Raw genomic sequence first — 25,135 nt, forward strand, 5'->3', positions numbered from 1 at the left:
TCCAGTTCAGGGGGAGATAGGGTGGTAAAGAAGCAGCTGGATGAACCTGGGTTTGAATCCAGCTCAGAAACATTCCATCTGTGTGACACCACAGGCAAGTGACTTAACCTGATTGAGCCTCAGCTTCCTCATCTAGAAAAAGGGGTGATCATGCATCCCTCATATGAACATTTACAAATCATGAGTGAAACATGCATAGCATAGCATGGGGTTTGGCAGATAGAAGTCCAATAAATGTCTAAGCCCATCTCCAGCATTTCTTCCAGTTCCAAGCTCAGGACTGTCCTTTAAGCCAAGTGAATATGTTTTGGATGATTTAGCCCTCTCCTTTCCCCCATCCCTCCCCAAGTGACAGGATGTTTATTTGCAGCTTCGTGCTGCAGAGAGCTCTGCAAACAAGGAGTGGCAGCAGTAACTTTCTCCAGCTGGCACAACAATGAAAGGCCACAGGCCCTGGGGCTGCTCCCTACGGATGTCCAGTCTTGGGAAACAGAGGCCAGGCAGCAGGCTGGCTGCTCCAGGCACTCCCTGTGGCTTCTTCACTCTAGCTGGCTACCCAGTATACTGACTAGGAAAACGGCCTTTGAAAAGGCCCACCCTGTGGTCACCATGATTTCTAGCAGACCAAATGAGTGTTTTCCTGGTAGCACTGTCAACTCCTCTGGCTGGAGACAATTCTCTGGGAGCTCCTCAGGCCCTGCTAGAGCACTGTGTGCTTGGCTTTCTGAATGCTTAGAGGTGACAGTTGCTTTAGCGGACATCTAGTCCACAGCGGTTGCTCAGGCAGCACCACACCTCAGGCAGCAACTCCAACCTCATCTGCTTTAGCTATGGGTCCTTCAGGTAAATGTGGCTGGAATGGCTGGAAGACAGGGTTGGGTCTCAGTGTTGTTTCAAAATAAAAGCTGAAGACAACTCCCTGACTATTCACAGGGGGAAACGAGGCACAGAGGGGGCAAGTGATCCCCAAGGTCATACAATTCTGCCAAGTGCAGAGCAAACACTGTGGACTGGACTCCTGGTCTACTGCTTTTCCATGGCATCAGCTAAGATGACTGCTCTGAACCTGGAGCTACGGCAGCCTCTGATGATGACCACGGGCATGTCCTACTCCATTCTGGAGGCTCCCTGTTGATCCCTAATGTGGAAGTCCCCTTCTTCCTCCCCAGTTTGTAATCGCAGTGGGCACTGGGGTTTAGCCATCAGCAGCAGAGGATCCTGCTACAGAAAACTGAAGGGTGGTACTGAAAAAATCATCAGATCAGCAGAGAAGTCCTGTCCCCTTATCCGCAGGGCCTTGGACGGCTCCTCCAACCAGGCACATGTCTCCTTCCTGGGCTGCACTCAGCTGTGACTGGGCTCCTCTCTCTGGCATGCCTCCTCCCTGTCAAAGTTCTTCTAGGTTTTCCCCCTTCTGCCTCCTTTTTTCTTCCTCCTCCACTTCCTTCAGTCTTCCTGGGGCATTTCAAGCCTCGTACCCATCTGTGAGTTCCTCTTGGGCTTGTGGTAAGGTCTAAAGTTTGTTATCAAGAGAAATTCTAGCCAAAGCAGATTGTGAATATGAAAAAGAGAGAAATTACAGCAAACAGAACTTATGCTTATAATAAAATGGTCTAAAATAGAAATGTATGTGCCAGGTGTGGTGGCTCACACCTGTATTCCCAGCACTTGGGGAGGCTGAGTCGGGTGGATCACCTGAGGTCAGGAGTTCGAGACCAGCCTGGTCAACATGGTGAAAATCTGTCTCTACTGAAAATACAAAAATTAGCTGGGTGTGGTGGCGTGTGGCTGTAATCCAAACTACTTGGGAGGCTGAGGCAGGAGAAACACTTGAGTCCGGGAGGTGGAGGTTTCAGTGAGCCGAGATAGTGCCACTTCACTTCAGCCTGGGCGACAAGAGTGAAACTCTGTCTCAAAAAAAACTAAAATAAATAAATACATAAATAAAATAGATATGTACTTATGCAAACCATAGAAAAATGTTTGGCAACCATCCCAAGATACCTGACAATGTGAAATACTTCTATTACCACTGGCCTGACCTTCAAAGGCCTTCATGGCCCCTGCCTTGCTGTTATCGTCTATGTTCCTCTTGCATCTTCCACTCAGCACGAACAGGCTGCATTGCCTCCAAAACGCACCACTTGAATCCTGCCTCTGCTCCTTTGTCCATCTGAATCACCCTCTCCACGTTTCTGACCCTGCAATCCTGATCTCACTTCATGAGGAGGCAGTTCGCTTCCCTTTTGCATTTAGCTTTCCCCGGGATACACTGTCAACAGCCTACTGTCTGATGTCATCAGTCAGCACTTCATCAGAGACAATTATGTCTACAAAGCTTTTGGCTAATTACTGTCACTCCTCCTTACACATGTGCATATGTATATCATCTTTCCCTAGTGAGACTGGAAATAATGATTCCTTCCCTGGAGGAGTGGTTTCCATAAATGACCAACCCACTGACCAGTGCAAGCTAGCTGCGAAAGAGCTTCCTCTGAGGAACTTATTAGATGCAGATTCTTGGACTGCATGGGAAAGGAGGATCTCATAAATCTGGCTGTAATAGACACAGGACATTAGGTGTAATATGGGCGGGACTCCGGACTCAGCATATCCAACAAGCTGCTGGCTGATTCTGATGGTGCCGACGAATTATCAGGTTGGGAACTGCTGCCGCCAGAGAACCTAGCAGAGAGCTGCCAGGTGCTCACTCCCCTATTGTTTGGGTGCATGCCTCCTGATAATGAACTTGATCATAACATTATTGTTATATTATGCCTGTATTGTTTCCTTAAGTGAGGGGAGAATGCTTTTGAGTACCTAATAGGTGGCAAGCTCTGTGCCTACTTACATACATGATCCATTCCTTTTAATAACCTTTGGAAATAAAGTGGTATTTTCATTGGGCATTAGAAATCTGAAAACTTTCGTTTACAGTTGTTGCAACAGCAGAACTAGAATTTGACCTCCGACATAATGGGCTCAAAGTCTATGACCTTTCTACTTACCAGGGGGCATGAACTGCCGGTTTGTATCTGGCTTGATGATACCTTCGTTGGGCAGCACAGTGTTCAAAATTTTAAAAATTTACCAACACTTCTAAACTGCATACTTTGTATTAATATCTGGGTTTCTGGCTTCTCTTCATGGGAAAAACAAACAAAAAAGGTTTGGTGAACACTGGGGCCCACATTCCTGCAAGGCAACAGTCACATGGAGCCTTTAGATGGGCATGTGCCTAGAACTCACTACAGTCCCCATCATTCCCTATTCTCTTACATCCTATTCCCAACTAGGTTCTCATAGGCCTGGGTTTGTGACTGCTGCACACTTACCTACTCTCTTGCTTCCCACTGGTCAGAAAGTCTGGCAAACTTAAAAGGCCTCTTTTTGTTGCTTTCTCCTGTATGGATCTCTGATCACAGAGGTGTGTGCATTTCTGACCTTGTGATTTCAATACTAAGGAAGCTGTTGGTACATTATCAAGGGAAACTGGGATCGCTGCTCCCCAAGTTACACATTCTGGTGTGTCCCAGTAAAATTCTATATTCAGCCTCCAAACTAGCTGGGAAAAATGTGGCAAATCATCTTACTTGCTCCAATTCAGTGGTGTTTGGAAGTAAGAAGTCACTGTGAGCAATGCCACCAAGTGGTGGAGAGACTCCGTGCCGAATCGCCACCTTCAGCCAGAGAGGCTGGGAGGCTCAAGACCTCTCAACGCACAGGGCCATTCAGAAACTAGAAACAAAGTGCTTGCCCGTCTCCTGAGGCTGGTCCTTCCAAGGTTTTTTTTTTTTTCTTTTGAGACAAGGACTCACTGTCACCCAGGCTGGAATGCAGTGGCACAATCGAGGCTCACTGCAACCTCAACCTTCTGGGTTCAAGCGATCCTCCCACCTCAGCCTCCAGAGTAGCTGGGATGACTACAGGCATGGGCCACCACACCCAGCTGATGATGATGATTATTTTTTTTTAAGAAATGAGGTCTTGCCATATTGCTTAGACTGGCCTTGAACCAGCCCACTTTTAGCTTTTTAAAAGACAGCCTTGGCCAGTCATGGCAGCTCACACCTGTAATCCCTGCACTTTAGGAAGCTGAGGTGGGCAGATAGCTTGAGCCGAGGAGTTCAAGACCAGCCTGGGCAACATGATGAAACCCCATCTCTACAAACATTAGCTGTGTGGTGGCGCACATCTGTGGTCCCAGCTACTGGGGAGGCTGAGGTGGGAGGATTGCTTGAGCCTGGGAGGTCAAGGCTGCCATGATTACCCCACTGCATTTACAGCCTGGGCAACAGAGTGAGACCCTGCCTCTATTAAAAAAAAAAAAAAAGAAAAGAAAGAAACCTAAAAACAGACTGGCACTTAAAAGAGTTGTGCTTCATTTTTTGACTTTCTGTATTAATTTTCTGTTTGTTCCTTTCCTTAAACAAGCTGCCACTGCTGCTGATTCAACATGTTTCATTTTATACCGTTTTTTTTTTGAGACAGAGTTTCGCTCTTGTTGCCCAGGCTGGAGTGCAATGTCGTGATCTTGGCTCACTGCAACCTCTGCCTCAGCTTCCCAAGAAGCTGGGATTACAGGCATGTACCACCACGCCCGGCTAATTTTATATTTTTAGTAGAGATGGGGTTTCTCAATGTTGGTCAGGCTGGTCTTGAACTCTCAACCTTAGATGATCCGCCTGCCTTGGCCTCCCAAAGTGCTGGGATTACAGGCATGAGCCACTGGGCCTGGCCCATTTTATACATTTTTAATATGTATTCTTGTTTTTGGAAAATGTGAACAGAGGGCTATTAAACTCTTTTAGAGTCGGTATAGTAAAGAGGTAAAAAAAAAAAAAACACAACAAAACAAACCAAAAAAACCCTCTTTGTAAGACAGGATTGAATATCGTTGGACTGAGCACTTACCAAGCAACTGTGCCAGGCATTTGTGTCCATTTAATTCTTACAAGCCTGAGTGTAAGGTATTTTAATTTTATAGGTGAACAAATAGAAGCCGAGGGTGAAGGACGTACAGCTGTCACCTTCATTTCTTCGCAACACTGCCAACTGTCTCCTTGGATCTCCCAGACAGACAACTAGGGATATCTGGTTTCTCAGTGCCCCCTACAAACCTAGACTCATTTCAAGGCATTATGCAAATGAGAAGCTTTCCTTCTCTTCACCTCATCTCCTGATCTGCACAAAAAAAGACTGTAGGACCCCCTGTAGGTACCAATGTAGGCACCAATCCTCAGTTTACCACCTGCTCTCTACTTGCTTCCCTGCCATAACTTTCTAAAAGGGATGTGAGCCATGTTTAAAGTCACCTGGTCACTGCAGGGATCTTGTTCTACCCTCTACATCAGTGGTTGCCAACCTTTTTGGCACCAGAGACTGGTGTCGTGGAAGACAATTTTTCCACGGACTGGGGGGACGGGGGGAATGGTTTCAGGATAAAACTGCTCCACCTCAGATCATCAGGCATTAGATTCTCATGAGGAGTGCACAACCTAGACTGTAGCACGCACAGTTCACAATAGGGTTCGTCCTCCTGTGAGAATCGCATGCCGCTGCTGATCTAACAGGAGGCAGAGCTCAGGCGGTAATGGGAGCCAGGCGGAGCGGCTATAAATACAGCGCGCCGCTCACCTCCTGCTGTGCAGCCCGGTTCCTAACAGGCCATGGACAGTACTGGTCTGCAGCCCGGAAGGTGGGGAATCCTGCCCTACAGAGTTTCCAGCCTCAGAGATGAAGCATCCCCTCTGTAAGTCAGAAAGAAATTATTCAAGTAGCAGAATTAAAACAGGATCACAGAGAGGGAGGCTGAAGAATTTGACTTTCTGGGTTTACTCGTATGAGGAAAAACAACACATAGAGGCATCCACAGTATTTAATTTGTTTGGATAATAGTTACAGATAAACAGGTACACCCCATATACAATTACCAATACTTTTTATACAGTTCATATTTCAGTACATCAACACTATTTTATTTACACTCTATTTATGTACATTAACATCTTTCTAATGTCAGTGCATTGTCAACAAGTTTTATACAGTAATTTACAAGGTGAATGTAGTTAATAGTTAATTTAATAAATTTTCTGCTAGTTCATGAATTAAAAAAATTAATTACAACCAGTATAACAAACACAGATCAAACAACATTAGTAGATTGTGCTACCTGCTTAAATAAAACATCTGTAAAGAAATTATTTAAAATCTTCCACTTTTTAATGGGACACGTCCAGGTAGGAATGGACAGATTTTATATACTGAAAATCTTGAAACTATAAAGTATGCATTTTGTCTGACTTTATTACATTAGACAATTGAGGCCACTCCTACCTACTTGCAATTATATTTTCTCTGAAAAGGATTTCACTTTAGGTAGCCATTTAAGATAACCTTTCCAAATGCTTTGAGAACTAGATATTAATAGTTACTGGCCTCAGATATCAGAACACAAATGCTTAGTTACATTGGTAATTACTACCTATGAGGAAGAAAGGGTAGTGGAATCTGACAGTTAATGAGAATCAACTTGCAGGATCTAAATGAATAAACACAGACCAAAAATAAGGTGAAACATTTCCTTCAAGTATATATTAAAAAACTACATGAAAAAAATGCTACCTGAAATAAATAATATTTATACTTTTGTTCCAGTCTTGAATAATTGGAGGAAAAAATGAAGTAAGCAAAGAAACATAACTTTCAATGACTACTGTAAAATTAAAAAAAAAAAGACAAATATCAAAATAAAAAAATTACTGGACATGCAAACAAAGCAAAACTAAAGTTGACTTCCTAAAACCACCAATTTCATTAAATATACTTATGAACTCCTAATGTCTGGGATGTGTTTTGTTTGTAATTTATAGCCCTTAGAGCCATCAAATACACACAAGCAAGTTCATCTGCATGTGTTCTCTCTTTTTTAAAGTGCAAAGCAAACACGGAAAAGAACAACCACTAATTGTGAAACGCGATCTAGCTCCGATGCTGCTTACCTTCCCAGAAGCTCTTGTTGCAACATGTGCATGTGAAGATGGTGCAAATATTGGCAACTGCCCCCCTTCCCTCAGCATGGGCGGGGCCGGGGGTGCAGAATACATTTCTGAGGATACTTGAAGTATCCTAAATGTAAGATGCCTCCGCTGGGAGGGCCATGGTAGCTGGATTTCCCAGGATGCTTTTTCTTTCTACTGGGTCTTCTACTGGGTCTCTGAGTGGAAGGCACATAGCTCTTAAGAGAGCCTCCCTTTTAGACTGACCACTATATGCCCCAGCTACCAATGACTGGTTGTGTCTCAAACATAAACACAACAACAAAAACAAAAAGCAAGAAAGACAAAGAAAGGGTAGCGAAACAGTTTTAAAAATAAATGGAAAAATCCTCGTCCATGCCATAAGAATCATTTGCACACCTTCATGATCTTGCTTTCTCCATCTTGTCAATATAATGGAATAAAACTTCAGGAAAAAGGAGGTAGCATATCATGTCGTCCCTAGACAACATTATAATTTTTTTTTTTTTACTTTGACTCCAAGGAAATCTTTAATATTTGTTATGATTATTGGTAAACTCTATACTCACTACATATTTGTTCATATCTGGACAAGCACAAATTGAATTCTTATTTGGTCCCAGGTGGCTGGTGCCAAACCTTTTGTTTACAGGCTAATGGTGGGATCTGCCTGAAAGTTCTCTATCGGAGAGCTTGTATGAGACTTCAAAATAAAATTATTACTACTCTTAAAGTTAACTATTTTAATTAGAATTTTTATTTTGTGCTTCAGGGTCACAGGATAAAATAACTACATTTAGCTTGCCTTTCAGTGACACTTTTGCCAAATGTCAGCTACAAGGAGTCATCTCCCTCACTACCAAGCTGTCTAGCAGCCAGTGGTAGCTTTACTGTAACACACAGTACTTTTTGTAATCAGACTCAAAGTCTTCATCCATACTGCTTGTGTCTGCCATCTTTTTGCCATCAATCTTTGGCAGAAATTGTGCATAGTCTATCCCCTGCTGCTCATAGAAAAGAATGTAGGCAGAGTCGGTGTCAATTTCATCAGGGTGAAGTTCCTGAAAGGGCAAGAAAAACCTTTAACAAAAAGCCATCACTATTATGGCTCTAAATCCTTGCCAGGAAAGGGAAGACCAACCCTCTGCAATTACTAAACCTGATGGCTTCCAATAAGCTCACTAGTTTGGCTGTCTCACACCTGCCCCTTTAAAATGAGCCCCATTATTTCCAATGTTTGCTTTGGGGAAAATATTTTGACCATAGACAAGCCAAAAAAGAATGACCTAAAATCCTATCAAATTCTATTTATTTATTTATTTTGAGACGGAGTCTTGCTCTGTCACCAGGCTGGTGTGTAGTGGCGTGATCTCAGCCCACTGCAACCTCTGCCTCCTGGGTTCAAGTGATTCTCCTGCCTCAGCCTCCTGAGTAGCTGGGACTACAGGCGCGTGCCACCACGCCCGGCTAATTTTTTGTATTTTTAGTAGAGACAGGGTTTCACCATATTAGCCAGGATGGTCCCAGTCTCCTGACCTCATGATCCGCCCACCTCAGCCTCCCAAAGTGCTGGGATTACAGGCATGAGCCACCACGCCCGGCCCAACCCCATCAAATTCTAACAGTCTAGAAGATAGGAGCTTTTTGCATTAACTAACTCCCCCCTTTTTTTTTTTTTGAGACAGAGTCTCTCTCTGTTGCCCAGGCTGGAGTGCAGTGGCGCAATCTTGGCTCACTGCAACCTCCACCTCCCAAGTTCAAGCCATTCTCCTGCCTCAGCCTCCCGAGTAGCTGGGATTACAGGCATGCACCAACACGCCGGACTAATTTTTGTGTTTTCAGTAGAGATGGGGTTTCACTATGTTGGCCAGTCTGGTCTCCAACTCCTGACGTCAAGTGATCCACCTCCTCAGCCTGCCTCAGCCTCCCAAAGTGCTGGGATTACAGGCATGAGCCACTGCGCCTAGGCAACTAACTCTTCATTTTTCCTCACTACTCATGTTTTCATTCCCTACTCTGCATATCACTTTTGTTCCTTTAATACTGACAGCATCTCTATATTGATTCTAACAGAAATATCTATTTCCTATTCAAGAGATAATCCATTATTTCAACAAATGTTCCCCAGTTCTGTTGATATTCTGTTTCTAACTTTGATTCAAAGTTTGAGAATGTTTACCTTACAGCTGCTGTCATTGTAACAGTACCACTTGCAGTTTGGGTTTTTGGCATAAGTGACGTAATGGCCCCCACCCAGAATTCCTGAATGGCACTGTAAGAGATAAGAGAGTGGAGGTATGTTAGTAGTAAACTGTACTATGGCCAGGGTATAGCGCTAGGATCTGTAAATGATCAGTAGGTGAAAAAATATTTTAGAACTCTCTTTTTCTAAAACGAAAATAAGCAAAAAGCAAAATTTAAAAGTCATAAGCTCCAAGTCTTGTGTGGATAAACAATCATTTTATAATTGTAATTACTATATTATTATTATTATTGAGACAGGGACTTGCTCTATCACCCAGGCTGGGGTGCAGTCGAGTGATCACAACTGTCTAAAGACTTGACCTCCTGGACTCAGGTGATCCTTCTGCCTCAGCCTTCCAAGTAGTTGGGACCACAGGCACATGCTACCATACGTAGCTCCATTCAAAAATTATTTGAAGAGATGGGGCCCAGGCTGGTCTCTAACTTCTGGGCTCAAGCTATCCTCCTGCCTCAGCCTTCTAAAGTGCTGGGATTACAGGTGTGAGCCACCACACCTGGACAGGCCAAGATTTCTATGTCAACTTTGTCTATCACTAAGCTCAATGCTAGGAAATAAGCAGGACCTGAAAAAATACTTGCTGATGAATACATGAAGACAACTGAACAAAACACAGACCACTCTCTGAAAACCATATAATAAACCACTTACCGAAATTGCATATAGATTATAAATAGGCTTAATACGAGTGTCTTCTCTTTGGTCATCAGTGCTGTCTTCTTCACTGTGGTTTCCAAGCTGACCATTGCTGTAGCCATTGCCACATGCTTCATGCTCATAAAGGAATCCATTGGCCAAAGCTACCTCGTGGTCCTGAGGAGTGACCAGCTCTGGCTGGCTGCCCCCCAGCATATGCCCTCGGCTCAAGGCGTCAGCCAGCTCACAGATCTGCCCAGCCCCATTATCTCTGCTGGCATCCAAGTTCTCCTTACTACTTGACAGTTTATTTTTGCTGCCAATCTGGGGCAGCCGGAGCCTCCCTTTGCTCCTCCCCAAAGTCCGTGGGCTGCTACTAGGGCTGCTGTTTTTGCTGGAGGGACAGCTGGCTCCACTTTTTCTTGATGAAGAAGGAGAACCTATGAACAGGACAGAAGAAAAGATTCACAAATCCAAATGCCACAAGGTAAGCTGGCCCCAAATGCTAACTCTGAGGTTAGCTTCACAACTGTACACACAAAGGTGAAGACAGGGGAGTCGTGACTGGCTGCTCTTTAGTTCCTATTATGTAGCCAGTAAGTTACATTTTTGTCTTCTTCAATGCCAAGTCCCTATAAGCAACAATGTCCTGAAAATGTAAAGTACATTATAGGGACTCAGAAAATAGCAGAAAGATGATTTATGTCAGATTCAGCTGAAAAAAATCTAACTATTAGAGTAAGGAGTTTTCCAAACACAGATTCCTCTCCTTTGTAAAATTAGACAAAAAATGTGACCACCATGTACTGAGTACTTCCTATTGTTAGGCATGGTACTGGGAATTTCCTGCTGTCCATTGTTACCTCTATGTCTCACAAAAATCCTGTAAGGCTTTAAACTTTTTGGTCATAGCCTCTTACCCAATTCTCTTTTATACCTTTAAAAATTACTGAGAACCCTTAGAATTTTATGTGAATTTTATCTATCAATATTTCCCATATCAGAAATTAAAACAGGAATGAGAAAGTACATTAGCACAGAATTCACTGTCAAAGTGACAATATTATTCCATGTCATCTTGTCTCTCACACCATTGTACACTTGTGAGAGAATGAAAGTGAAAAGGTACATATTGTTTTAGTATTTTTATGAAAATAGTTTTGGGCCAGGTGCAGTGGCTCACACCTGTCATCCCAGCACTTTAGGAGGCCAAAGGAGGAGGATCCCTTGGGCGCAGGAGTTCGAGCCCAGCCTGGGAAACATGTAGAGCCCCATCTCTACAAAAAGTACAAAAATTAGCCAGGTGCAGTGGTGTGTGCCTGTAGTCCCAGCTACTCAGGAGGCTGAGGTGGGAGGATCGATTGACCCCAGGAGTTCGAGGCTGCAGTGATCTGTGATCTGTGTTGTACCACTGCCCTCCAGCCTGGGTGACAGAATGAGACCCTGTCTCAAAAAAATAATAAATAAAAAAAATAAAAATAAAGAGTTTTGATCCTCCAGACCCCTTGAAAGATGGGGAAACTCAGAACTTTTGCTATAAGGGGACAAGACAGCAGCTATCATTCCTGTTTACCATATATCAGGCACTGTGTGAAGTGCTTTACTCTCCATGTGTCAAACTCTCAACTCTGTAAACCTGGTATTATCTCCATTTTACAGATGAGAAAATAGATTCGGGGAGGCTGAATCTCTTGCTAAAAGTTACACAGCTCAAATACAGATAGGTCTGATTCCAGATAGGTTCCTTTCACCAACCAACCTGATGTTCTGAAACAAAAGACAGAGAAACATATGTAGCCTACAGGAGTCCCAAGAAAGCACCTGCATAAGGCCCTCAGGCCTCACCTTTCGGGCTGCTGATGATGTTAGCGCTGAGTGAGGATGGGCTTTTGCTCAGGAGCACGTCCTCTTCCCCAGCCGAACTCTGCGCATCCACTTTCTTCACCTCTCTTGCCAGAACCCGGGGCTCGGAAAGCTCATCCCCCTGGGGTGTGAGTGGTTTACGCCGACAGAGAGCCGGGTCTCTTGGTACCAAAAAAGCACTTGGATCAAAACTTTCCCGAGGAAATTTGACAATTTTCTGTGATTTTATCCACCGACCATTTACAAATTGAAATCGCTTAAGATGAATAATCTGGAGAAGTAAAGGTAGAAAACATCTGCATTAAAGGGTTCTGAAGATACAAAATTTACACGGAAAAAACAAGTCAAATACATGTGAATGTTTGAGAATATATAACAGAACATTTACTCTTCATAATTTTTTAAAGACTTCAAAAATATGGTTTCATAAAGGCCTCCACACAGGCCCCAGTGCACTGGTATGCTTGTGCACACACACTCCACTCAGCAGTGTGCCACAGCCATGTGACAGCGCAGTGGGTGTTGCCTCTGGGCTCAGTTGCTCTTCTAGAGTCCACAAAGGGCCAGCCGAAGCTTCCTCTCTCCACAGAGCCAGAAGTTCACCCTCTCCTGAAGTTCAAATTCACCATGTTTTACCCCTTGTGGCAGTTCTCACATCGCACTGAATTGCAGTTACTGTGTACCTGACTGATCTCTTCTTCTAGGTTATAAGCTCTTTAGGAAAAGGAACTACCAAATATTTGTAGAAAGATTCATCTCGGTACTCAACATAAAAACCTTGTACAGAAAGTGTTTTAAATACTGCTGCAGGAAGGGTCGTATTCTCAGAAATAACAAAACCTCATGTTTGTTCATGTCTTCTTTCTTTCATGCTAAATTCCTGCTCTCTCAGAGGTAGGACTGTAACATACCAGGATGGGTGGAAGCCTCCAGAGATCCAGCTTCTTTGTTGCTAAGCAGTGGGTCTTACACTTGGAACAGTAGTACATCTCATTTTCCCCTAGCTCTTCCTCACTGGTGAAAGCACGGAGACAGCTGTCCAGGTTGATGGGCTCGGCTTGTGCTCGCCGACTCTGCTCCACACTCTCATGCTCATCGACAACCTGCAGGTAGAGGGAACAGGAGGAAAGGGGTGTGTGGGAAGGCATTTAAAGTGGTGATCTAGCTATGCATCAACCTCTCCGTCACTTACCCTTATTTTACTCTATATAAGGAAAAGGAAAATACAACTGGCTGGGTATGGTGGCTCATGCCTGTAATCCCAGCACTTTAGGAGGCCAAGGTGGGGGAATTGCTTGAATCCAGGAGTCCGAAACCAGCCTGGCCAACAGAGTGAGACCCTGTCTCTGTAAAAGTAAAATCTAAAAATTAGCCGGGCGTTGTGGCACATGTCTGTAGTCCCAGACACTCAGCAGGACTGCTTGAGCCTGGGAGGTAGAGGTTGCAGTAAGCTGTGATTACACCACTGCACTCCAGCCCAGATGACAGAGAGAGACCCTGTCTCAAAAATAAGGGAAAAGAAAACACAACCCAAACTAGAGTCTAAGCAAATACAGCACGTACACATTTATTCACAAATGTTACATCAGTAACATTCTGGATAAAATTTACATTTATATGACCATAGCTTTTCTTGAAAAATTTTTGAATGTTTCAAAATGACAAAAACAAAAATAACTGCATTTATTTAACAACTTTGGAATCCTATAAGGGATTACATGTGAGCTGGCCCTCAAGCCAGGAGTGCTGATAGAAAGCCATTTATTTTTAATCAGAAAGCCAGAGCATTATTAGTGTGCTGCAGACTTTACAGAGGCTAGGAGAAATAACATGAAACGCAGAAGCCAGATCTGGATGAGATAAGGGCACAGAAAAGCTCACCATGAGAAGACAACACAGCAGAGCCTGAAACCCCACAGGGTACAACTCATTTGCATCTGATCCCATATAAGAGTTATCAGAATACCAAGTCTATAATTATCTGTCTCCTCCCTCATGGGGCCTTTTTATCTGAGATGGCAACAAAAGGAAGAGCAAGCTCAAGAGTGTGCTGCTTTTGTTGAGAAGGCCCCTAATACCCACCCAAACCTTTGGGGTCCTGTTAATCAGCATGTTAGGCTGTGGAGCAAGAAGGAGTTAAGTATAAGAAAGGAGAGAGAGCAAAGAGTGGGTGGGGTGCAGGGATGTATGTCGGGGGTGGTGTGGAATGAAGAAGGAGAAAAGGAAGGATCTAGAGTGCAACAGAAAAAAAAGAATTTTTCCCTCTCCATTCCTGGCTGCTACCTGACAATCAATCAAGAACCACAGAGCTGGGATCCTTCTGTTTGTCCCTCTAATGTATGGGAAGGTGGGTGAAGCATCAGGGTTATAGATGCTACCAACAGACTTCACACAGTATATATTTGTGTCCCAAAGCAGAGCCCGGACTACAAGGCCCACACTGACTGCCTCTCGGTGGCAAAGGTCACATATGTCCATCACCCACCCTATTTATTGCTCCTCCCTTCCAGAGGTGAACAGGTTCTCCTGAGGCAACTTCCTCCATGAATTTCCCTTCCTGAAACTCATGATGGGAACATTAGGCTGCCTGGAATACAAATTGGCACAGCTGAAGACATTCAGTTTAGAACGGGTTTTCAGGTGAGACTTTTTCCCTACATGAGAGGATGGTTGAGTCACGAGGCTGTCAAATGCTGCTATAAACTAGCAAGGTTGGGTTTGATTATGCAGCTAAGGTTCTAGCACTGCATAACTAACCAGGCTAAAGAGCTCATTTAAAAAGGGGAACTTAGAGGAAAATTCTTTTTTTAGAAAAGGAAATCTGGTTTGGACTTGGGTTATAGACTTCTTTTTTGAGTACAAATTCTGTAGTAACAAGATATTAACTGTCATCATCTTTTGAACTGGTCACTCAAGGAAAAAACTGAAGTGCTTCAAAAGGAAACACGTTTTATCACAGTTGTTGGAATGAGTAGAAAAAGGGGTATATCATATACGATAGTGTTTCTTTTCTCATAGCCAGTTAAATACTATCTCTATTACCTCTACCAGGAATACTTCATAGCCAACCACAAATTAGAGTAAGCTAGTAAAGAATGTTGATTTTATTGACTATATTTTCTGTGGAACACAGGCTATAGTGCTAGATGAAGACAGGGAGGAAAGAAGGCTGATAAAAAACATATTTATGGACTGCACTGACAATAATTTCTATTTATCAGTAAAATTTCCCAAAGTGATAAAGATTCCCTTTACCTCTTGGGATCTACGCTTAGATCCTCTACTCTATTTAACTTATTAAACAGTCTATAAATTACTTATAGACATCCTCTTCTTTTTCAAAGTTGCTTTAAAGTTCATCTTTAACACAAAACATGGGAAATGAAGTAATAGTTTATATATATTTGTAAGACTATTAAAAAAGGAGAGAGGCCTAATAATTTGTCTAGTTTAATTTTCGTTCTTTCTTTCTTCCTGTTTTTTGCTTTTTTGAGACAGGGTCTTGCTCTATTACAACCCAGGCTGGAGTGCAGTGGCGAGATCACAGCTCACTGCAGCCTTGATCTCTTGGGCTCAAGCAATCCTCCAACCTCAGCATCCCAAGCAGCTGGGACTTCAGGTGCACACCACCACACCTGGCTAAACTGTGCATTTTTTTGTAAAGACAGGGTGACGTCATATTGCCCAGGCTGGCATCTAGTTTAATTTTCTACTGAGGAATCTGAGGTCCAAACGGGAGAAATGTAAAGGATAAGAGTGATTGCCCCTCTATTTTTTTCTGATTACCAGGTATAATATTCATGTGGAAATTTTGGAAAGCAGAGAAAAATGTAAAAAGGCAGGGAATCCTTTTATATTCTTAATACAAAGGCAACCACTGTCAAAATATTGGCAGATTTTCTTCTGTCCTTTTTCCTAAATAGTATTTTTTTTCAATATTGAAGGTATTATTTCCAGTATATGCAACTTTATGTCTTGTTTTTAAAAAAACTTTCACATATCATAAGCATGTTCCCGTAAATGTTAGCAAAAACCCCTGGTAATCATTTTCAACAACTGCATTATATTTTATCCAATGAACACACCATGCTTTATTTAACCATTCCTCTAATGTGAGAAAAATGTAAGTTGTTAATAAGTTTTACTCTCCTAAAAAATGCTATGATGATATTTGCCTGCAAATTATGGAGTAATTACAGAGTATTCTCCCCTCAGATAAATTCCTAAAAGGGAAATCACTGGAATAAAAAATATAAAGCATATGGGCAATAATCCCAGTTTGAACCAAGGTATCTGTTTTGTCTATGTGACTTTCTAAGCACATACAGAAACCCTACACGTAGGGGAGCCCAGATTAGTCATATGGCCCCACTCCCTAGCAAGGCATCAATAGCCCTTCATTTCCATGGTATCCTAAGTGCATCACTGAAAGTGGAAGAAGGGTAACATTTAACAGGTCACTTAGGCCGTTTCCTATAAGCAGGATGTCCTAAAGAGCTTTTCAGATTGCACACTGGACTTGTTAAAAAGGGAAGAGATTCATAGAGCCAAACAATTTATCATCATTGACAGTAATGTCTTGTCAGAATAATGCCCTGTCAGATTTTGTGCTGACAAAGATTTATGAATCTATCAACTGGTAAAATTTTCCCTCCTTGCTAGTGAGCATGATCTAGAACATTAGTTTCTCTTCAGCTTTCTTTAGGTTTAGCCTAATGATCTTTCATTTGACAAGCACCCACAAATTATACTTATTTCTGGCTAGAAAGGGCTCCCAGGAGCCTTGGTGTGTGGGGCATATTTTGGGATCTAAATAGGAAACTAGGTCTAGAATTGGTAGTTTCCCCAGTCCTCCATAGCATAACAAGACAGAAAAGTCAGTTACTGTTACTAACTTATCCAAAGGGAATGCTTTAAAAAATAGTAAAGGAAATTTCCAACTATCAAGAGTCATAAAAATGCAAAACCACTACAATTCCTCATGTGACTTAAGAAACTCCTTTGACTCTGTTGCTTTTACCTATCAGATTCTTAATGTCTTTACCCTTCAAATAATATTTGGTTGATTAAAACTGCCTGAGGCAAACATTTTTAGGTACGGAGTTAAAACTATTTCTGAAGGAACATTTTCAAAATTTAAAAATTGCTCTGGTCGGAGAGTAACAATAGAAGAATGTGAAGTGTGAACAGTGGCCATTGAGATGTGCTCTTAGGTACCCAAAATTGAAACATTTCAGTCCTTTCTCTAACTTTTCTGATCACTATGTCTATTAAAGGTAGCAGTTATAGCCCTGGGACACATTTGAACTAAGTAACTGTGGTTACCAAATGCTGCAACTTCAGTAATATTTAACAGACAGATGCTTATTGATATGTCATGGCCAGACACAGTTTTGTTTCAAGGTTCACTTATTAATATTTTTGAAATTTAATGCCTGCTATAGTTGGATACAGTTTGTCTCCACCAAAATGCATGTTGAAATTGGATCTCCGATGTGGCCTTGTTAGCTGGGGCCTAGTAGGAGGTGTTTGGGTCATGGGGGTGAAACTCTCATAAATACTTGGGGCCATTCTTGCAGTAGTGAGTTTCCAAGACAGCAGGCTGTTAGAAAGCGAGGATCTTCCTCCTGTTTGGTCCTCCCTCTTGCCTGTGTCTGTTCTCCTTTGATTCTCTCTGCCATGTTATGATGCAGCACAGAAGCCTTTGCCAGAAGCCAGGACCACGTCCTTGAACTTCCCAGGCTGCCGAACAGTAAGCTAAATAAACCTCTCTTCTTTGTAAGTTACCAGCCTCACGTCCTCTGTTACAGCAACACAAAATGGACAAAGACAATGCCCCAATACAATGAACTCCAGAAGCTGGAAAATGAAAAAACCCAAGCAAACATGTCAATATATTAGGTGCCACAGAGGATCCCAATGAAGGTTTTTCTGGTTGTTTTTAAATTGTCTAAAACAGAAATGGCATAATAGTTAAACTGGGGGAAATTTTCCATATAAAAACCACCATTTTATGGTGGCCCTAAATACTTACCCTTTCCTGGGATGTTTGATAGCGAAGGTGAAGGGCTGTGGGGTCCCAATCCACAGCAATATAGGCATTTCCAATGAAAGCTCTGTCTTCCCCACAATCAATTTTACAGCCTCGGCAAAATCTAAAAAGGGGGAAAAGATCCACAGAGGAAGAAATAATTATGAAGGAATCTAAATTTTCTTCATAAAAAATATTCTTCCTTCCTACTTTTCTGCTTTCCTCTTGGGCCTCACAATTGGTCATGAGTTTCTAACTTCAGACTCTGATAAATGTAAGGATACTTATTAATAATTATTATCATTTCAGGAAATCATGCTTTTCACTGTTCAAGTCTTTATTTTTACAAAGTACTTGATAACCATCTGTTAATCACAGGAAGATGTGAACTTTATGGCAAATAAATGACATGGGAATTGGCTGTTTGAGATACTACAGCACTCAAGAAATTCCAAATTCAGTTATTTAATGCTCTGAGGTAGGACAATTTATCTGGTATAACACCTAGCTCCTTGTTTGTAAAGTGGCAGATTAAATAAATGCATATAAAAGTTTACAAAGGCCAGGCATGGTGGCTCACACCCGTAATCCCAGCACTTTGGGAGGCCGAGGCAGATGGATCACCTGAGGTCAGGAGTTCGAGACCAGCCTGACCAACATGGTGAAACCCTGTCTCTACTAAAACTACAAAAATTAGCCAGGCATGGTGGTGGGCACCTATAATCCCAGCTACTCAGGAGGCTGAGGCAGGAGAACTGCTTGAACCTGAGAGGCGGAGGTTACAGTGAGTCAAGGTCGCACCACTGCACTTCCAGCCTGGGCGATAGAGTGAGATTCTGTTTATTAAAAAAAAAAAAAAAAAAGTTTCTAGAATTGCAGGGGTGGGGTGGGAGATGGGGTAGGGGAGGATGATATAATATTAAGTCATGGTTCCAATGCCTACTTTATTATTATTATTATTTTTTTCTTGAGATGGAGCCTCGCTCTGTCACCTGAACAGGCGTGCAGTGGCATGATCTCGGCTCACTGCAAGCTCTGCCTCTCGGGTTCTCCTGCCTAAGCCTTCCGAGTAGCTGGGACTACAGGCGCCCGCCACCACGCCCGGCTAATTTTTTGTATTTTTAGTAGAGACGGGGTTTCACCGTGTTAGCCAGGATGGTCTCCATCTCCTGACCTCATGATCTGCCTGCCTCGGCCTCCTAAAGTGCTGCGATTACAGGTGTGAGCCACCATGCCCAGCTAATGCCTAGTTTAGACTCAGTTTGTTAAGTCTGTTGCAGTTCTCTAAAGGTGGACTTTAGTATCATTAGGCATTTTCACTGCTGTAACAGCAATGACCAATCAATCTCCATAACTCTTTAAAAACCAAGAACAGATTTCCAGCAAGGTCTAGTAAAGACTGTTCTACTGTGCTCAGAACTGGCAAACGTATTTATATCTAAGGAGAGGCTTGGCGTGGTGGCTCACACCTATAATCCCAGCACTTTGGGAGGCCAAGGTGAGTGGATCACCTGAGGTCAGGAGTTCAAGACCAGCCTAACATGGCAAAACCGCATTTCTACTACAAATACAAAAATTAGCTGGGTACAGTAGTGCACGCCTGTAGTCCCAGTTACTCGGGAGGCTGAGGCAGGAGAATTGCTTGAACCCAGGAGGCAGAGGTTGCAGTGAGCTGAGATTGAGTCACTGCACCCCAGCCTGGGCGACAGAGTGAGACTCTATCTCAAACAAAAAAAACAAACAAAAAAAAAAAAAAAAAAGGAGAGGAGAAGTTACAGAGTAATAAATGTTTATCACAAGTTATGAATTTGGTATGGACTATACAGTTTATAAAATCAGCTAAGTCTCAAAAGCAAAACTTATCTATTGACCTCAAAAGGAAGTGAAAAACTTTTTTGACATAGAGTTCCGCTCTTGTAGGCCGGGCGCGGTGGCTCAAGCCTGTAATCCCAGCACTTTGGGAGGCCGAGACGGGCGGATCACGAGGTCAGGCGATCGAGACCATCCTGGCTGACACGGTGAAACCCCGTCTCTACTAAAAAATACAAAAAACTAGCCGGGCGAGGTGGCGGGCGCCTGTAGTTCCAGCTACTCGGGAGGCTGAGGCAGGAGAATGGCGTGAACCCGGGAGGCGGAGCTTGCAGTGAGCTGAGATCCGGCCACTGCACTCCAGCCTGGGCGACAGAGCAAGATTCCGTCTCAAAAAAAAAAAAAAATAAAAAAAAAAATAAAAAAAAAAAGAGTTCCGCTCTTGTAGCCAAGGCTGGAGTGCAGTGGCGGGACCCTGGCTCACTTCAACCTCCGCCTCCTGGGTTCAAGTGACTCTCCTGCCTCAGCCTCCCAAGTAGCTGGGATTACAGGCATGCACCACCACGCCCCGCTAATTCTGTATTTTTAGTAGAGACGGGGTTTTACCATGTTAGGCTGGTCTCAAACTCCTGACTCAGGTGATCCACCCACCTTGGCTTCTCAAAGCCACGTGCCCAGCCACAATTCTTAAGTTTTTCATTGTTCACTAATTACTTCTCAAAACTGGAAATCTTATGAAAATTTTATAATATCTAAAGCTGAAATTCTACTAAAATAATTCTTTTGCAGGTCACTTTACCTATACCATGGGCACCAAGCACAAGTGTTCCCATCTTTCTGCACAACTCGTAGAGTGAATGGATATTGATAGCCCATACTATCATCACTGAAACAGAAGAGAACAAAAACAGTGTAAGAAGCATTTTGGGTTCGAGGTCCACCTCCTTTTCATCTTCTCTTGAAGTAATCCTAGGAAGGGGCATTTGCCACAGCAGTATGCTCATGCTGACAGCTCAACGTTACTTACCCTAATCCATTAGCTGCAGCCCTGTACCAAATACACTCTGGCTTCCCATCCTGTATCCGGGCTTACAGAAGGGTAGACATACAACTGCCAGATGTCTCTAAGGGAGTCCATGTGGCCCACGAAAATTTTATAAGATAAGCTAATCATGAAATCAAATACCAATTATCCTTCAGCCTTAATTCTATCAGAGGATTTAATTCACATTAAACTAAAATAATTAGATCTTTCCATGACAAGACCACTGACACATTGCAGAAAGCTGTATATTTAGAAGTCTTCTTTAATCAGAATCGCTGATGTGGTACATGCTAAGTACCGCCTTAACTACTCAGAGTTATAAGCTTTTTGGAGTAACTTATTTTAACTGTCAATGATTATGTCAAGATGGCCCCGTGAATTTTCCAACTTTTAAAAAAATTTACTCATCCTTGCCCTAACAAGGAGCAATGCAATAATTTATACATGTTATTGAAACGTAAGTTGTACACCTTAGATGTATATACAATTCCTACTTGTCACTTATAGTTCAATAAAGCTGGAGGTAGGGGAGAAGGAAGCAACGCAAGGAATATAACATAAGAGTGGTATACTTTACAGCTCATCTGGCAACTGATAGTGGTTATTACATGGGCTACTGAAGGTAATGAAACCATGATAAAGAGTCACTGTAAGGGCAAAAGTGAGAATCACATCTGACACAGGAGTTCTCATCTTTCTGCATAACTCGTCCAGTGAATGACCATTGATAGCCTGTACTGTCTAGTACCATATCCAAATCAGGCCAGCAATAAGTGAGGAATCAAAAGAAAGGTAACAGGATAAAACAATCAAGTAGCACTCTCATAGAAAGCTGAGCAGCACTTCTCTTCTGAAAATTTCTTTTACCTTTTTGCTCTAACTGAATGAAGCCTGGCTTTCTTGAGAATCCTGCTTCCCCTGCAGACTTTTTCCATGTTTTTTGAGACAGAGTATCACTCTGTCACCCAGGCTGTAGTGCAATGGCGTGATTATGGCTCATGGTAGCCTCCACCTTTCTGGGCTCAGGTGATCCTCCCACCTCAGCCTCCCAAGTAGCTAGGATTACAGGCACGCACCACCATACCAGGCTAATTTTTACATTTTTTTGTAAAGACAGCATTTTGCCATGTTGTCCAGGCTGGCCTTGAACTCCTGGGCTCAAGTGATCCTCCGCCTCAGCTTCCTGAAGTGATGGGATTGCAGGTGTGAGTCACCACACCCTACCCCCTGCACTTTTTATTCTCATACAATCCAGAACCTGGAGGTAAAATAGATCTCTTCCTTACTCCTATGCCACTTGTACATGATTTCTTCTTCCTTCCTTTTCTAAAACATTCCAGCTTCTTTGTAGCTTGTGCTACTGAATTATGCCACCTGCTATTCCTCCTTGGAAGGTAGATCCTTTCTTTACTCACTAAAGACTGCAGCGCCCAGTTCACTGTACTTTTTCTCCACCACTTCTCCTGTTATTATTCTTGGTGACATCAACATCAATGCAATTAATACAACAGTAACTTCTCTCTTCCAACAATAACTTCCTCCACCCCATATGTAAACCCTCTCTAAATGTCATATTCTAGACTTTGTGAATACAAACTCTTCTACCTCCAATATATCAATTCCAAGTATCCTACTTTGCAACCACCACCTCCTATCTTTTTGGGTCACTTACTTATTCAAACATCCCTAGTTTAATATTTTAATGATTCTTTTACCCAAGAGAAACCTCCAATCGCTGCCCTGAAATCCTTACTTTCCTCTTTCTCCACTGTCCCTGAAAATAGTCACTCTTCTACATAGACCCTGAATTCCAGGATTTTGTTCATTTAATCTAAAATTTCAAATTCACTGACATAAACACTCAATAAGTCGAGAACTATACAATGAGAACTCATGTATTCATTACCCAACTATAATAATCATCAACTCCAGGTCACTCTTATTTCATCCATAACTTTACCAAGTACCACTAGAATCAGGTGAGAGCTACCATGCCTGGCTATCTTTTTTAATGTCCGAAGGACCATTCTCTCTTTAACCCATTCCAATCTCTACTCCTTTATCTATACGAAAATAGCTTTCACAAAGATCACCAAAGACCATTTTATCAAATCCAGCAGGCAATTCCCAGTCCTCTGTAGCATTTGAAATGACTATCACTCCTTTCTTGAAATACTTTCTTCACTTAACTCCTGGTTTTCTTCTTACATTACGGGCTGCTCCTTCTCAATCTCTCTCTCTCTCTTTTTTCTTTTTCTTTTTTTTTTTTTGACAGAATCTTGCTCTGTCGGCCAGGCTGGAGTCAGGGGTGCGATCTCAGCTCACTGCGACCTCCACCTCTAGGGTTGAAGCGATTCTCATGCCTCAGCCACCCAAGTAGCTGGGATTACAGGCATGTACCACCATGCCCGGCTAATTTTTGCATTTGTAGTAGAGATGGGGTTTTGCCATGTTGGGCAGGTTGGTCTTGAACTCCTGGCCTCAAGTGATCCTCCGACTTTGGCCTCCCAAAGTGCTGGGATTACAGGTATGAGCCACTGCACCCAGCCTCAATCTCTTTTGACGCTTCTTTTTCCCTTTTTAATCTCTAAATGTCGGAATGCATTATGAACTCAGTTCAGAGTTCATGTAAAGATCATAGGAATCTTCTCTATTTAACTCTCACCCTCTAAATGTTAATCATCTGGTCTCAGGGCTTTAAATATCACCTATTTGTTGATGACATCTGTATTTATATCACCAGCAAAGGACATTCAAGTGAATTTCCCACTTGAATATATAATAGACTTCTTGCATCTAACTTGATTCTTGTCATTTCTTGCCCAAACATGCTCCTTCTCCAGTTTTCCTTTTTCCATCAAATTGTACCACAATTCACAAACAATTGCTCAGGGTAAAAAGCCAGCCTGGGCTGGGTGCAATGGCTCACGCCTGTAATCCCACCACTTTGGGAGGCTGAGGTGGGATCATGAGGTCAGGAGATCGAGACCATCCTGGCCAACACGATGAAACCCTGTCTCTACTAAAAATACAAAAATTAGCCAGGCATGGTGGCATGCACCTGTACTCCCAGCTACTTGGGAGGCTGAGGCGGAAGAATTGCTTGAACCTGGAAGGCAGAGGTGCAGTGAGCCAAGGTTGTGCCACTGCACTCCAGCCTGGCGACACAGCAAGACTCCAGCTCAAAAAAAAAAAAACAAAAACAAAAACAACAACAACAACAAAAAAGGCAGCCTGGATTCCTCTTTCCCTATGCTCCACATCCAATTGATTAGCAAGTCCTAGGAAAAGCCCTAGTCTAGAAGCCCTTTAATTCAATTACTTCCTTCAAATTTAATCTTGTCCAACTTTCATCTTTACTAAACACAACAATCATCAACTGAACTGCTTATCTATTATCTGCAATTTCCCTTTAGGATTTACTTAAATCTTAAATACTTCAAATAATTATTTATTTAAATAACTTATTTTGGCCGGGTGCGATGGTTCATGCCTGTAATCCCAGCACTTTGGGAGGCTGAGGCGGGCAGATCGCTTGAGGTCAGGAGTTTGAGACCAGCCTGGCCAACATGGTGAAACTCTGTCTCTACTAAAAATACAAAAACTAGGCCGGGCGTGGTGGCTCATGCCTGTAATCCCAGCACTTTGGGAGGCCAAGGCGGGTGGATCATGAGGTCAGGAGATCGAGACCATCCTGGCTAACACGGTGAAACCCCGTCTCTACTAAAAATACAAAAAAAAAAAAAAAAAGAAAAAAATTAGCCAGGCATGGTGGCAGGTGCCTGTAGTCCCAGCTACTCGGGAGGCTGAGGCAGGAGAATGAACCTAGGAGGTGGAGCTTGCAGTGAGCCGAGATCGTGCTGCGCCACTGCACTCCAGCCTGGGCAACAGAGCAAGACTCCATCTCAAAAAAAAAAAAAAATTAGCTAGGTGTGGTGGCGGGCACCTGTAATCCCAGCTACTCAGGAGGATGAGGCAGGATCGCTTGAACCCAGGAGGTGGAGGCTGCATTGAGCTGAGATTGCGCCACTACACTCCAGCCTGGGTAACAGAGCGAGACTCCGTCTCAAAGAAATACAAAATAAAAATAAATAAATAACTTATTTAAGTAAAGATTTATTTAAATCTTTAAATTTAAATCTGGCCAGGTGTGGTGGCTCACACCTGTAATACCAGCACTTTGGGAGGCCGAGGTAGGTGGATCACTTGAGGCCAGGAGTTTGAGATAAGCCTGGCCAACATGGTGAAACCCTGTCTCTACTAAAAATACAAAAATTAGCTGGGTGTGGTTGTGAGCACCTATAATCCTAGCTACTCAGGTGTCTGAGGCATGAGAATCACTTGAACCTGGAGGTGGAGTTTGCAGTGAGCCAAAATTGCACCACTGCACTCCAGCCTGGATAACAAATTAAGAATCTGCCTCCAAAAAAAAAAAAAAAAAAAAGATTTAGGCCGGGCGCGGTGGCTCA

The 25,135-nt window shown here is 42.8% G+C and overlaps 2 protein-coding genes across 2 annotated transcripts in view; one reads left to right on the forward strand and one right to left on the reverse strand.

Annotated features, from left to right (window-relative positions):
- The first annotated feature begins 2,055 nt into the window (after nt 1-2,055).
- Nucleotides 2,056-3,677, forward strand: LOC112609080 (putative protein FAM106C). Its single transcript, XM_025361457.1, has one exon. The coding sequence runs from the start codon at nt 2,057-2,059 to the stop codon at nt 2,549-2,551; it is 495 nt and encodes a 164-aa protein (XP_025217242.1). The 5' UTR covers nt 2,056; the 3' UTR covers nt 2,552-3,677.
- Nucleotides 3,678-5,824: 2,147 nt separating this feature from the next.
- Nucleotides 5,825-25,135, reverse strand: part of USP32 (ubiquitin specific peptidase 32) — a 222,552-nt gene continuing 203,241 nt past the window's right edge. Inside the window, exons 28-34 of the mRNA XM_025361455.1 lie at nt 20,421-20,507; nt 17,816-17,936; nt 12,693-12,884; nt 11,764-12,052; nt 9,934-10,358; nt 9,199-9,291; nt 5,825-8,080 (exon numbers count right to left, since the gene is read on the reverse strand). Of these exons, the coding sequence (XP_025217240.1) occupies nt 7,907-8,080; nt 9,199-9,291; nt 9,934-10,358; nt 11,764-12,052; nt 12,693-12,884; nt 17,816-17,936; nt 20,421-20,507 (1,381 nt within the window). The 3' untranslated portion in view covers nt 5,825-7,906. The remainder of the gene's footprint in view (nt 8,081-9,198; nt 9,292-9,933; nt 10,359-11,763; nt 12,053-12,692; nt 12,885-17,815; nt 17,937-20,420; nt 20,508-25,135) is intronic.

This window comes from Theropithecus gelada, chromosome 16, assembly GCF_003255815.1.
Source record: "Theropithecus gelada isolate Dixy chromosome 16, Tgel_1.0, whole genome shotgun sequence".
Classification (NCBI taxonomy): Eukaryota; Metazoa; Chordata; class Mammalia; order Primates; family Cercopithecidae; genus Theropithecus; species Theropithecus gelada.